The sequence below is a fragment of the Hippopotamus amphibius genome, chromosome 2 (assembly GCF_030028045.1).
Source record: "Hippopotamus amphibius kiboko isolate mHipAmp2 chromosome 2, mHipAmp2.hap2, whole genome shotgun sequence".
Taxonomy (NCBI): domain Eukaryota; kingdom Metazoa; phylum Chordata; class Mammalia; order Artiodactyla; family Hippopotamidae; genus Hippopotamus; species Hippopotamus amphibius.
Genome location: NC_080187.1, coordinates 187,008,297 through 187,022,043, shown reverse-complemented (window position 1 = coordinate 187,022,043; position 13,747 = coordinate 187,008,297). Strand labels below are relative to the sequence as shown.

Below are 13,747 nucleotides of genomic sequence, written 5' to 3'. Positions count from 1 at the left end.
TTTAAAGTAAAATTGCTTTCTCTCCAGGTTAGAAAATGGAATCTAAGGTGTAAGTATTGTGGTTTAGAAAATACTAAATCAAAATCCTTGATAAATTAATTCTCTATATAAGACATAATCTTTGATAACTTATATTGTAGTTACCATGTTGCCACCTTAGTACCTAAATTCTGACTCACAGTGGCTTATGAACTGGACTGGTGACTTACAACTATATACAGTGGCTCCCAGGCAGGTACCAGCCTTTCAGCTATTCATAAGCTACCCTAGAGACACATGCCATGGTGTACAGTAAACTTTGCTGAGACTCTAAGTGTATCTTGATTACTGATGAGAACTAGTCATGTGAATGAGCTTGGTCTGCCACATAGAATCTGCATCTGAACATAAGGTACTCTTCTACACTGATCTTTCATTAAGGGTTATACTCCAACATGTAAATTTCCCACAATACAATATGAGGTACATTGTACTTGATCCAAAATGATAAAACTGCAACTTAAAAAAAGGACATCTTTATTGAAATAAGTTAGTCCAGTGGGTAGGTCTGAGAAAACAAATCAGTTGGTTAGGGCAATAAGAGCCTCTACCACGTTGCCCATGTGTTCCCTCAAGCTCCGTTCTGCTGCTGCTCGGGAGATCTCCATCTCTGTCATCTGCAGGAAAAGGATCAATGATTTTACCTACCTCTCCTCCCCAGCATTAATGTACCAGCAAAACATAAGGATTCTACTTGTTTCAGGAAAAAACCCAAATTAAGCAAAGAAACCTCCCCCACCCATACAGTGGTTAGGCATTACTACTCACTATCAGCTCCAGATCTTCCTTCTTGATGGTAACTTTTGCCAGTTCCTTCTCACTGCAAATATTCAAGAACTTTAATCCTCATTCTTTACCTCCACCACAAACTCCCAGAAAGGATCATTCCCAGCTGTGCCATACAAATAAATGACTCTTGATAAACATTGTTAACTGAAAACAGAAAATGACTCCCACCCCCTCACCTAACATCCCACCCCATCCCCTGGAATATTTACAGCAAGTATTGCCAGAAGGCCTTTCCTTCCACCAACAAGAGTAAAGTTGTTGGTGGAAGAGTAAAACTTAGATCTGCAAAAACTGGTGATAGAGTTGAAGAACAGTACAAGGTACAAAAGCCTAACGATGCCTTTTTTTCGTCTAGGGGGCAGAGTGGGGCCGGTAGGTAAGACTTACCGTTCCTGTTTGGCTTTCTGCTCCCGGGACCTTCTATCTCCAATCACAGACATGGCCTACGGGAAAGACAGATCTAGTTACTGCTCTACTACCCACAATTCCTAATAACCTAAAATACCAGCAACAAGCGGGTGGGGTGTGTATTCACGATGAAGAGCCTACCAGGAACCCGGGCCTACGTTTAATTCAACCCTGTGCACCTGAAACCCATTTTAAACCCAATCTCCATCAAGCTCCTTTTCGCAAGCGGCGAGCTCCAATGACGGTTTAGTTTCCCTCTGGCCTCCTCCCACCATCGGGATCGGGACCCGTGCTGGAGCGCGGCTTCCAGTTCCAGCCTCCTAGCCCCTTCTGCTCTCATCCCGCCCGGACACGCTCCCGGCCAACCTCACCGTCTCCAGATTGGAACTCTGGATCTCCTTCTCTTCCGCATAGTCAGTGACTCGTTCCAGGTCCGCCGCCCCACTGTCATGCTTCCGCGGCTTCTCTGGAGGCCTCTCCGGGCCGCTGGTCTCAGTCTCCAACTCTAGCTCCACGTCCCCCTCGGTCGCCATATCGATCCCACTGCGCCGCCCCACAGGCCCGGCCCCTCCTCAGGACTTCCGGTAACTGCCTCACAACTTCCGCCAGGAGGAGGAGGCGGGGCTGGCGCTGGGCCACACCTTCTTCAGTGCTCTGATTCTAGAAGCTTCAGCGAGGAAACCGGTTCACCTCTTAGACTTCCTTTCGGGTTTGCACAGTGTTGCTCTCTGCCAGGCCTAACCCGTCACCACTCCAGACCTTCCCATCCTTCCCTCCTCTTGAACTAGGTCCAGCCCACACACCCCAGGGAATTCTGTTCAAGACGGATGACTTCTAATCCTAAACCAATTAAGAATGCTAATCTACAGGACAGATATGCAAACTGCTCCCTAATCTGGGGAGAAGAGCCTGAGTGGCCCAAGGGCCCTGGGGAGAAAGTAGCGTCACAAGGATATTTGCATTTACCACATCCTGGAGATCAGTATTCTTTTCCCGATGTCCCTCCCCATTCTGCCTTAAACTGGGTGACCAGCCCCGGCACAGCAGGAGTCCAATGGGCTAAGGACAAAAGAAAGCTGCTACCTTCTCACCTGCCTTCCATCTGGTGGACCTGGGATAAGGATGGTGGGTGCAAAGGCGGTCACAAGGCCCGGCACCTCCCTCCGCCTGGCACAGCAACGCAGTGGAGTCGGCAGTGTCATAGTGAGTCCTCCCTCCTATCAGGTGAGAGGGTACTTGGGCAGAGAGCTCCCTAGAGAAAGCGCTATCTCAAAAAGTAAAAGGGAATGGTGGCTGAAGTAGGGGAGGAAAACCCACGGGAGCTGGTGAAGATGATAGGCCTTTCTTTCACTATTGAGGCCCTTTTGCTTCTTTGCCGCTAAGACTACTGATCATTAAACCTCTCCTCCCACATTCCCCGGTACCAGATGTTTAGATCCTGGGGAAGATTAAAGGCCAAATGTGATTTAGGCTTTTAGGAAGTTCTGCTCAAGCCTGCAGTTAAGCTCTTATGGTGAAAGCTCTACTTGATGTCAGTGGAAGGCAATCCTAAATAGCTTGAAACCAGACAGTTTGAAAATTCCTGAGTGAAAGGGAGAGAAGAGAGGGGAGGGGGAAATTTTGGAATTCAGCCTCACGGGTTAACCTCACGTGTACACTAATGTAAGCCTTTCCTCAGCAAATCACCTTGCTGCCCTGAATCTGCTCTACCCTCAGGTGTCCTGCTGTGGGCCTGTTCCCTGTACCTGCTGCTGCCATTCTAGGTGGCCCCCCCTCATGGAATCTCCTTGTAGCCGCCTGTTCTACATCCTCCTCCATGTGGGAACCTCAGCAGTCTGCTGCCTCCTGCTATCAAGGACGGTAGTGGAAAGAGTCTGGGGCAAGGCACATGGGGTAAGAGGGAGGAGGCTGGGTTGCAGCTGGAAAGGGTAACAGAAGAAACCCTGAGATAAACAAAGAGATTCAGATTGGGAGTAGGGGACAAATGAGTGGACATACCCATGAGAAGTAGGTACTTCTCTATGTATGGTGACTTGCCCAGCCATTTCTCACATTTACCTTCCCTCCAGATCCAGATGCCCTCAGGGGTGTGTGCCCATCTGTTTGGCCACTCTCACTGCCCAGTGCTTAGTGGCTCTGGGGCTGTATACCGAGTATGTGCAGGAACTGCCACCTTCCACCTGCTGCAGGCTGTGCTGCTGGTCAATCTCCACTCCCCCACCAGCCTGAGAGCACAGCTGCATAACAGGTTTGTGTGTACTCTTTGGGTGGGGAGAGGATGGGGAGGGAAGTAGACCTAAGCTGAGTAAAGGAAATTCCAAGATGAAATAATAGCACTGTAAAAAGACAGAAAACAGGTTTAAGTCCCTGCTTCCACTTTACTTGCTGAGTGACCACAAGCCACTCACTTATTCTCTTTGACCTTCTAGTTTCTGAAATGGAGGTAACACTGGGGTTACTATATTCAAATCTTTTGTGAACTCTAAAACATCGTCTGGATGTTATTTAGGTATCTGAGAGTCAGAATATGGAATAGGCTGTAATGGGCCTATCTCCAGCCCCTCTCACATGGGACTGGTTCCTACCTTCTTATACTTAGTTGTCTCTTCTCTCCCCTTTCCTATAGTTCTGCTTTTTTTTTTTTTCCTTTCCTCCATTGGGCACTGTTCACTCTCCTTTGCCTTTTCTTCTGAGTCTGGTTTTCTCTTTTTCTCTTAACCAGCTTCTGGCTCCTCAAGCTGCTGTTCCTGCTAGGTCTCTGTGCTGTTGCCTTCTGCATCCCTGATGAGCATCTCTTCCCAGGTACCTTCCATCTCATCCTGATCAGGAGTAAGCTACAAGATTTTCTAAAAACAGAGGGTAGGAACAGGACCAGGAGTAATGATATGATCAACTACATTTTCACACTGGTGCCTCACTTGCAGCCTGGCATTACATCGGCATCTGTGGAGGTTTCACATTCATCCTGCTGCAGCTGGTGCTTATTACAGCCTTTGCCCATTCCTGGGACAAGAACTGGTAAGGAGCACAAAACCCTAAAGGCTTCCTGGGAAGTCTGTCTCACGTTACTAAGACGCAGTCAGGTTGGACAAAGGACATGACAGGTTGATGGTCTCAGAGCCTCCCACTAAGTAGTATCTTAAAAGCTCAGAAACGTGAGTGACTGTGGGCCAGGTGGGATGGGTACGTCTCACCAGTCCTCTGGGAGAGGGGTAATAGTTGATAATAGGTAAAAAGGAGAGTTGGAGCCCCAAGCCATTGCCCACCTCTCACCCTTAGGCAAACAGGTGCAGCCCAAGATTGCCGCTGGTTCCTAGCTGTGCTGCTGACCACCCTAGGATTCTACAGCATGACAGGTGTAGCAGCTGTGCTCCTGTTCCGCCACTACACGCACCCAGCTGGCTGCCTGCTCAACAAGATGCTGCTTAGTCTGCACCTTTGTTTCTGTGGCCTCCTCTCCTTCCTCTCCATCTCTCCCTGCATCCGCCTCAGTGGGTACATGCCTTGCAACATTCCAGATTTTGGGGGCCTTTAGTATAGCAAATTTCATCAGCCTCCCTAATCTCAGTCAATTCTCTGCTTCCTCCAAAGGGTGGGGAGACAGAAGTACAGGTGAGGGTAGGAGTGAAGGAAATTACTACCCTGTAGGCTAAAGCAATGATTCCCATTCTCCCCAGAGCAGCCCCGCTCTGGCCTTCTACAAGCCTCTATCATCAGCTGCTATATCATGTACTTGACATTCTCTGCACTGTCCAGCCGTCCTCCAGAGAGTGGTAAGGAAAGGACCAGGATTCCCCATGCTACCACCTTTTCAGCTCCTGCCAAATACCTAACTCTTTGTTCTCACCACCTTTTTCTTCTGTTGCCCCTTCTCAGTAATCCTTCAAGGACAGAATCACACTCTGTGCCTGCCTGGCCTGAGTAGAATGGAACCCCAAACACCAGATACTTCTCTGGCAGTGCTGAGTGCTGGCATCATGTATGCATGTGTGCTTTTTGCTTGGTGCGTAAAGGTTTCAAGGGAAAGGTGTGAGAGAAGGGAGGATGTTCAGAAAGACAGGGAGGGATGGTCAGGAGATTGTCTGGGACCATGGTTTATTTACACTTTAGAGCAAGATAAGAGGAAAGCTCCCCATGAACAAAAACAACTTCTAAGAATAGCACCTGTAAGATGATCTGTATGAGATGAAGGGGGCAGGGGAAATGAGAATTTTTAAATGCACAAAGACTTCAGGGCCCTCACATGAAAAGATTTCTAAATCTTTGGGGGGAAGGGGCTCCAGAAGCATATTACTCTCCTTAGAGTTACTACTGTGGACCAGCTGGCATTAAATGCCCTTAGGCAACCCTCCTGCTATTTGACTGGACCAGCTTGAAAACTGTCTCTTCTTTCTCAGCAATGAGGCTTCCTACCTGGCTGAGGTATTTGGGCCCTTGTGGATTGTCAGGGTTTACAGCTATGAGTTCCAGGTGAGATATTCCCAGTACCCCTCCCCCCTCACACATAGCCACAGACACACACACATCCTATCAACCTCTACCCAGAATGCTCAGATTCTAGCTGCTATTACCTTTTATTGAGTACCCACAATGTGCTAGGCACTGTGCTAGATACTTTACATACATAATCTCATTTAATTTAATCCTCACAACAACCCTGTGAGGTAGGTACTTGCTCCATTTTCAAATGGAGAAATTGAGGCACAGGAGGTTAAACATCTTACCAAAGTTCCCATAGCCAGTTATATACTGGAGCTAGAATTTGAACCCAGGTGTGCCTCCACTTTTTACACACCAATCTTTTCAAAGAGGAGTTTCCTATACTATTACCCAGACATTCTTTTTAAAGTCATTCCAAAACATGCTGCCTTTTGTTTTACAGAAGCCCTCACTCTGTTTCTGCTGCCCTGAAACAGTGGAGCCAGAGAAAGGTGAGTGTCAAGTGAGGATGCATAAGTGTAGATTTCTGCAGAGTGCCAAAGAGCCCTCAAGTGCCTTCACAAAAGAAGCTGGGGGAGGAGGGAAGAGGTGTTTTAGCAGCACTGCTGCCAGCAGTCCTTTCCTCTCTCCAGGGCAAAGAGGTGGGGCTGCCAGGCCAGCTAATCAAGAGACCTCTCCAGCTCCTCCAGTGCAAGTCCAGCAGCTTTCCTATAGCTATTCTGCCTTCCACTTCGTCTTCTTCCTTGCATCACTCTATGTTATGGTTACCCTCACCAACTGGTTCAGGTAGGATGAAGGTGGGCCTGGGATACTCTTCTGAAAACCTAATTGTTTTAGAGAAAGAGCAATTCAAGGCCATTCTGGAGTTCTCAGGAGACACACAGGGGTGTACCATACGCTCCGGTGGGTCAGTAGGACAGATCTAAAAGTCACGGCCCTGCAGATTCTCTAACTAGAGCCTTTGGTTCCACAGCTATGAGGGAGCAGAACTGGAAAAGACCTTCACCACGGGTAGCTGGGCTACCTTCTGGGTCAAGGTTGCCTCATGCTGGGCCTGTGTACTCCTCTATCTGGGGCTGCTACTGGCACCATTCTGTTGGTCCCCAACCCAGGACCCCCAGCCTCCTCATATCTCCAGGCGACACTGTCATCGTGTTAGTATTGCCGAATAACAAATATCCAGTCTAGGTACTTTTAACAAACTGGGGTTCCCTTCAACTTGTACCCCTAGTCTTGACTCACAGGAGCTGTCCAGCCCAACAGATACCTCAAGGACACAATGGGTAGTTACCTCCCTTTAGGCTGAAGTCAACAGTATGTCTGACTTGAAAAAAGTGGCCATACACACCCTAATGCCCTGGGCAGAGTATCTGACACACTGTAGCTACTGCTACATCTTCACCCCAGCTCAAGAGCTTGACTCCCAAGTCAGCAGCTCAGGAACCACTGCTGATCCCAGCCGACAGTGTAGCACCAGCTCTTTCCTGGCTCTCATGGTGGAGATGGGGGCAGAGAAAGACCAACAGGGACTGAAGACTTACTTGGTTCTGTCCTTGGAGATAAAAAGGAAAATAAGGAGTTCAGCCCTGGGTAGAGGGATATAAGAAGCCCAGAACCCTAGAACAAACCAGGACACAGGAAGAAAGAAGCACAGAGACTACCCTAGGTTTTAATCCTAATGTTCAGGACAAAAGGAAATGGGAAGACAAAAACCGCCCTCATTCCATGAAGAATGACAGAAGAGAATGTGAACACTTGAGAGCAGCTAACCATGGGAAGTCAGTGAGCAGCAGGATTTGGGCCAACTTCCAAGCAGGCAAACAAACTGAGGAAGAATGAGGAAGAGGGGCATAAATTTAGGTCTTGCACCTTCCTTCTCAGGACCTCAACTCCATCCTTAGGATGATGTTCAAGGTCTGAGTGAGGGACAAAAATCACAGAAAAGAAGTCCCTACAGCTCTTAGAGAATTTCTCTACCACATACCCAGAATACCTGTCTGTTTGTTGCAGTACAATAAAGAATTTTTTTCTGTGATGTTTCACTTAGTCTACATATCCACAACCTTTTAGAGTCTTAAGTTCTCTCCGCTTTTGGTGGGAAAGGGCAGCCATTCCTCCATCCCCATCCCCCCAAATCCCCAGTCAAACCAGGCGCTCAAGGAATTACAAAGCTACTTTTAATACTTTGGGGTGAGCCCCACAGGAATAAAAAACACTGGGAAGGGGTAACCCCCTCACCCCCAGGAGTGGCCCAGGGGGAGAGAGGCTACCTGAGGGAAAGGAAGCACAAAAGGGACCCGCTGCAGACTCAGGGCAAAGGGAATGCCATCGGTGCTGGGACCTGTGAGCACTACAGGAGAAAACGCGAGCGTGGTGGGACTGGCTCCAGGCACACAGGCGAAGGGCAAGAGGGTTGGACACGAAGCCACAAAGCTACTTGGGTTCCTCCTTCTTCTCGTTTGCCTTTTTCTGCTTCTGCTGCATGATCTCCGAGTCCCTGGGGGTAGAGATGATGGGGCACTGGGAGGTACCAGAGGGCAAAAAGGACAAGATGCAGGGGGATGAAGGGCACAAAGGATAAGATGGAAGTGGATGGGACAAAATTCAGCATGTGGCTGCTGTATTCCCACCCTAGGAGAACAAGAGGAAGAGAGCTGAGGCTCAAAAGGCAATCAGTCTCTATCTGGCTGTTGCCCAAGGGGTCAGAACTCTGGCCACACAGGCCCAAGGCTATCCTGTGCTGAGAACCACACCCAGCAACACCAGTGAGAAGGCTGGGAGAAGGGAGGACAAATGAACAGCAAGGAGGGCCAAAAGTACTGGGCTGTCATAACCACTACCGCATTTGAAATGTGAAGCTCCCTGCCCTTGCCCTTAAGGTCAGACCCCGGGGCACTCATAAATCAGACCAAGGGCAGCACCCGCCCCAGTCCCTTCCTATAAGGCTGTGAGCTAACAATTTAGAGGGTGAGAGGAATAAAACCCTAGAGGAAACAATGTACTCTGCCCCTCACGACTAGTCCAGATATAAACTCTTGAGCTAACTCTCTTTCCAGGTACAACCGTTGGTCTAATAAAGCCAGGTCTCACCCCACCCTCCCCTCCCCTCCCTGGGGCTACCTCTGCTTGCGGGCGGCAGCAGAAAGCCCGTCATCTCGGCGCTTTCCCTTAACCGAGTCGCTCTGCTTTTTCATATTCTTCTGGCGGGCGAGCTCACGCTGGTTACCGCCTAGAGAAAGAAGATAAAAAGTGAGACGCCAGGGCCTTTCTGGCCGCACACCAGCGACCCTCTCCCCTCACCGGACACCAGCAGGGTCCAACACTTCCTTCCCGGGGCGCCGACACCGGCCCATTTCGGGGCCTAAGCTGCCTACTGGACGTGCGGCGGGGGGGAAGCTGCCACGGGGCAGGTCAAACTGAGGAGTGGACGGAGAACGGTTCTGAGGAGCCTGCTAGAGGCGTGTTTCCAATTTCGGGACAGCATGGGGGCCCAGACAGCATGGGGGCGGTATGTGTGCAAACGGTCTGGGTCTCTGTGGGGGATGGGCAAGGATCTGGAGTTGGGGGCTCTGGGTCTATCACTGGGGCGCAGGGCTTCTTCCCACACCGCGGAGGGTCGGGGAGGGCCTTTGCCTGGCGGGGGGGCGGGGGGAGAGAAGGTTCCCAAGAAGTGGCGGTATGCAAAGGGTCGATTTCCGGGCTCCGGGTGTGAGGGTCGCTAAACAGCGCTCCCAGAGAAAGGTCTCGCTGAGGAAGCCACAAGGAGCTCAATGCCGAGGCTCGGCAGTCGTGTTTAGGGTGGTAGGGGAGAAAAGGGCATGAGGAGGGGGGTCTCAGCGCTCACGGGTCATGGCGACGGCAGCGGCTCCGGCCTGCCTCCGCTGCGTCCCCTCGTTCAGTACGTCGTTGCAGGCCCCGCCCCTTTCTCGCCCCGTAACGAAGTCGTCTTTTTCCTCCCCGCCCCTTCGCGCCTGGACGCCGATTCCCATTGGACAGGAAGAAACACGTGGGGCCGCTGGCCACGCTGGAGCTCGGGCGGATGAGAGGCGGCGGTTCGCAGGCCAAGCGCGTTGCGTGGGGCGGGGCTCTCCGAGCAAGTCCTTAGGTCGGGCGGGGAGAAAGTAGGCCAGGTCACGTGGGCAGGGTGGGGGTGGAGGGGTGCGGCTGGCAATGTGGCGCTCCCGTGGGCTTGGGCACGTGACCTGGCAGAGTGACCTCATAAGGGGACGGTTTGGGACCCTGAGAGACTCGCCCAGAGGGAACGCAGGGGGAACAGAGGGCGGCGGGTTCACCGGGGCCGAAATGGCCGCTGCTGTTACGAAGACGCTGGGGCTAAACTTGCCCCTGTTACTTAGGATTCCCCCCCTAAACCGACACTTGAGTTCACAATCGTGTATAAACGCAATTTCAGAAACCCCCTTCCAACCACATTGTTCCCCCATCCTAAACTCCTCCAGTATAGAAATTCGCAGCCACATACTAAAACTTTGGTCCTGTTCATATCCCCACAGAAGCTTTAAAAGTATTGGAGGACCCCAAAGTCACAGACTATGGAGTTGGATCAGGGACTAAGAAATTGGAAAATGTACATACTACGTCCATTTCTCCCTCTGGCATTTCCCCACTGTAGTGTAGTATCTCCACTGTCTCCACCAGCCACACCTGGTTTGCAATTGGCACTTGAATAGGGCGGGAAGCTTAGATTTCCCACTAAACTTGCACTCATTCCCAGTGTCACTAATCTGTGTTCAAAAGTTCCCACCAGTCCTGATAAAGGAGAAACGCTTAGGAAATCTCACAGGAAATGATTGGTTGTAAATTTTAACTTGTGTAAATTTTAACTCTCCAGCTAGTGCCCAAGCAGAACCAAGTTGAGGCTGGAACGTCAAACCTGCTTCTCTCTCAGCATAGAGCTGAGGGAAGGCAATAAACCTCATTTAATACCATCCTCTCAATTTTTGCCATACCCAGGTATCACTTGAACTACTGCTATTACTTAAAATTTTTTTATCAGTTTGTTTTTTGTGTGGTTTTTTGTTTGTTTGTTTTTGGTTGCACTGTGCAGCTTGTGGGGATCTCAGTTCCCTGACCAGGGATTGAACCTGGGCTGCCACAGTGAAAACACCAAATCCTAACCACTAGACCACCAGGGGACTCCCTGTATCAGTTTCAAAACTACCTGTATAACTCAAACTTCATAGTCCTTTAGTAAATTTAAAATCAGTATCACCTGCCCACAAACAGAAAGTAACTATAGAAATAAATACAATGAAAAAGAAATAAGGAAGTATATTATTATATTCTACCAAAATAACATCACTATCAAAGCTGCTGAACCTGGGTGGGGCCTGCCCTCTCTTTCTTAGAGAAATTAACAAGTATTATAGAGGTAATAAGGCATAAGTCTTCCAAACAAGCTTTTTCTTGACATCATCAGAATATTGAAAAACATTTCATTTTTATACTTTCAGTGTTACTTACTGCTATGTTTCTATAGTATTAAAATTATTTCTTATATCACCAGTAGCATATATCCCACCCTTTGGTACATACTAAATGTAATAGATCAACATTGGTGGGCACAGGGAGATCAACTTTGAAACTTGGTGATGACCTAGAGGGGGATAGGGAGGGTGGGAGGGAGGCTCAAAAGGAAGGGGAAATGGGGATATATGTATAAATACAGCTGATTCACTTTGCTGTACAGCAGAAACTGGCACAAGAAATTGTACTCCAATAAAGTTCTGAAGAAAAAAAAAACATTGGTGGCACACAGAACAGTGTACAAATTCTGACTCTGCTACTTACTGGATTTGATTCTGAACACATTTTCTCCATGCTTCAATTCCTTTACATGAAAAATGGGAATAATATCTACCCCTCGGTGTTGAGGAAAAGGTTAGTATAGATAAGTGGATATAAAGGATTTGGCCCATAATAAGGTATTTCGTTAATGTCCCCTCCGTCTCCCTTCCTCAAGTCCTAAAACCTCCTCTTCCTTCTCCAATTTCCTCTAACCCCTGAGTAGTAGCCAGTCTCTGAAATGGCCCCTAATGATCCTTCCCTCCTGGTATTCATATCCTTGTGTAATCCTTTCCCACACTAAATCAGCGTTGGTCTATGTGACCAGTAGAATATGGCAGAAGTGATGGGAGAGCCAGTTGCCATGTCAGGAGGAGAGGCCCATGTGGTGAAGGACTGTGACCGCTGACCAATAGCCAGAGGGCAGAGAAAATACCTCCGCTTTAACTTAGCATGGAGTTGAGAGTTAGAGACTAAATTAAAGAAAATGGGAACCAAAAGCTCTGAAGCACAGAAGGAGTTCAGGCAGTATTTAGGGACCCCACATAATAAAGTGAGAAGATGAGGAAACTGGACTTCAAGAGTGGGGACAGCATCTGCAGACCTACAGCAACAGACTGACCACAGTTCACAAAAAGAATTTGGACTATCTGGCTTCCTAGCCCCAGGTTCCCATGAGTCTTCTTGCATGTAGAGACTACAGAACCAGCCCCACAGAGAAAACTGAGCTAGCCAGAGGTGAGTTAAATAGTGTAGGATGAGGAAGCAAGTTCTCTTTTGGCATCTGCTACCTCTTTATCAACTCCAGCAGCTCAGGTGGGTGAGAGAGTGGAACAACCCTGTAAACAGTCCCTTCTTATTAACTCACCCGACTCTACCTCCATACTCAAGAGTCTATTTCCAATCCTATCATACCCTAGGCTGGTTGCCACACCTCCCTCCAATCTAACTTTTCCAGGAGTTGCCAAAGAAGTCACTCATTCTTTCAACAAATATTCATTGTGTTATGCACCAACTAGGTACCAACTGTTGTAGTAGTCATTAGGTATACATTGATGAACAAAACATGTATATCCAATGGAATATTACTCAGTCATAAAAAGGAATGAAATTGAGTTATTGTAGTGAGGTGGGTGGACCTAGAGTGTCCTGTCATACAGAGTGAAGTAAGCCAGAAAGAGAAAAACAAATACCATAGGCTAACTCGTATATATGGAATCTAAAAAAATGGTACTGATGAACCCAGTAACAGGGCAAGAATAAAGATGCAGATGTAGAGAACGGACTTGAGGACACAGGGTGGGGGGCAAAGAGAAAGCTGGGATGAAGTGAGAGAGTTGCACTGACATATATACACTACCAAATGTAAAATAGATAGTGGGAAGCTGCTGCATAACAGAGGGAGATCAACTTGATGATTGGTGATGACTTAGACAACTTAGATGGGTGGGATAGGGAGGGAGGGGATATGGGTACAGCAGAAACTGGCACAACAGTGTAAAGCAATTATACTCCAATAAAGAGATTAAAAAGAAAAAAACAAACAAATGTGTATATGGCATACTCATGGAGCATATAGTGTAGAGAAGAAGAAATAGCTCTCTCATGTAATACATATATAGGTAATTCTGTGTGTGCGCGTGTGTGTATATATATATATATGCAAATCAATTGTGATAATTGCCGTGACAGAAATGAACAGATTTTACACAAGGATGATATTCAAAACATTTAACAGGGCACACAGCATAAGCACCCATCCATCAAAACAGATGTCAATGTAAGCTGAATGAAGACTATCTGTGAACAATTTTTCTACCTGTCCTGGTAAGAAATCATAGCACTGCTGGTTCTGTGAAGGGAGTGTACCCATAGACCCTAACTGATTAGGGAAGTGAAGCAAGTGAACTCCCTCAGGCCATCCCATCAAGAGCCACAAGATTAGTGGATAGGTAATAGGCTGGATAGGTAGGTAGAGGCAAGTCAAGTCACTAATGCCTAGTGAGCATGGTATGAAACTAGGTCAGGAAGGAGGTAGGATAGTGATATGATCTGAGTCACTACTGCAAATACCACTACTAGCTAACACTGAGTGCTTATTAAGTATATTAAGTGTACTTTTCTTATTTGGGCCTTACAATGACCTTTTGAGGTGTTATTATCCCCTTTCTACCAATTTAGAAACTTTGGCACATCGTTATGTTCCAGGCACTGTTCTAAATTCTTTGTGTATATTACTATTTAACCCTCTCAACAACCCTATGGAAAA

At 48.0% G+C, this 13,747-nt stretch overlaps 3 protein-coding genes across 5 annotated transcripts; 1 reads left to right on the top strand and 2 right to left on the bottom strand.

The window, feature by feature from the left end:
* Positions 1-499: 499 nt before the first annotated feature.
* On the bottom strand, positions 500-1,805 carry HYPK (huntingtin interacting protein K). The gene is made up of 4 exons (XM_057721974.1): positions 1,608-1,805; positions 1,216-1,271; positions 808-859; positions 500-656 (listed from the first exon to the last, which is right to left on the bottom strand). The coding sequence occupies exons 1-4, from the start codon at positions 1,767-1,769 to the stop codon at positions 561-563; spliced, it is 366 nt and encodes a 121-aa protein (XP_057577957.1). The 5' UTR covers positions 1,770-1,805; the 3' UTR covers positions 500-560.
* Positions 1,806-2,344: 539 nt separating this feature from the next.
* Positions 2,345-7,249, top strand: SERINC4 (serine incorporator 4). Of its 2 annotated transcripts, XM_057721976.1 has the most exons (12): positions 2,345-2,460; positions 2,953-3,129; positions 3,306-3,484; positions 3,959-4,038; positions 4,161-4,254; positions 4,516-4,727; positions 4,914-5,009; positions 5,113-5,239; positions 5,634-5,706; positions 6,119-6,167; positions 6,309-6,462; positions 6,650-7,249. In XM_057721976.1, the coding sequence occupies exons 1-12, from the start codon at positions 2,359-2,361 to the stop codon at positions 6,846-6,848; spliced, it is 1,542 nt and encodes a 513-aa protein (XP_057577959.1). In that variant the 5' UTR covers positions 2,345-2,358; the 3' UTR covers positions 6,849-7,249. The 2 variants fall into 2 exon arrangements, with proteins under 2 accessions (XP_057577959.1, XP_057577960.1); XM_057721977.1 differs by lacking the exons at positions 2,345-2,460; positions 2,953-3,129; positions 3,306-3,484; positions 3,959-4,038; positions 4,516-4,727 and having other exon boundaries at positions 4,079-4,254.
* Positions 7,250-7,839: 590 nt separating this feature from the next.
* On the bottom strand, positions 7,840-9,648 carry SERF2 (small EDRK-rich factor 2). 2 transcript variants are annotated; one of them, XM_057721972.1, is made up of 3 exons: positions 9,521-9,648; positions 8,797-8,905; positions 7,840-8,196 (listed from the first exon to the last, which is right to left on the bottom strand). In XM_057721972.1, the coding sequence occupies exons 1-3, from the start codon at positions 9,525-9,527 to the stop codon at positions 7,911-7,913; spliced, it is 402 nt and encodes a 133-aa protein (XP_057577955.1). In that variant the 5' UTR covers positions 9,528-9,648; the 3' UTR covers positions 7,840-7,910. The 2 variants fall into 2 exon arrangements, with proteins under 2 accessions (XP_057577955.1, XP_057577956.1); XM_057721973.1 differs by having other exon boundaries at positions 7,840-8,173; positions 9,521-9,647.
* Positions 9,649-13,747: the final 4,099 nt, after the last annotated feature.

Coding starts and splice junctions, on each gene's coding strand:
- HYPK (XM_057721974.1), bottom strand. CDS start 1,769: ATGGCGACCGAGGGGGACGTGGAGCTAGAGTTGGAGACTGAGACCAGC. Junction 860..1,215: donor CAGAAAGCCAAACAGGAACG/GTAAGTCTTACC, acceptor GAATATTTGCAG/TGAGAAGGAACTGGCAAAAG. Junction 657..807: donor AGGAAGATCTGGAGCTGATA/GTGAGTAGTAAT, acceptor CTTTTCCTGCAG/ATGACAGAGATGGAGATCTC.
- SERINC4 (XM_057721976.1), top strand. CDS start 2,359: ATGGTGGGTGCAAAGGCGGTCACAAGGCCCGGCACCTCCCTCCGCCTG. Junction 4,728..4,913: donor CTCTCCCTGCATCCGCCTCA/GTGGGTACATGC, acceptor CATTCTCCCCAG/AGCAGCCCCGCTCTGGCCTT. Junction 5,707..6,118: donor TTTACAGCTATGAGTTCCAG/GTGAGATATTCC, acceptor TTTGTTTTACAG/AAGCCCTCACTCTGTTTCTG.
- SERF2 (XM_057721972.1), bottom strand. Junction 8,197..8,796: donor GCTGCCGCCCGCAAGCAGAG/GTAGCCCCAGGG, acceptor GGTACCTCCCAG/TGCCCCATCATCTCTACCCC.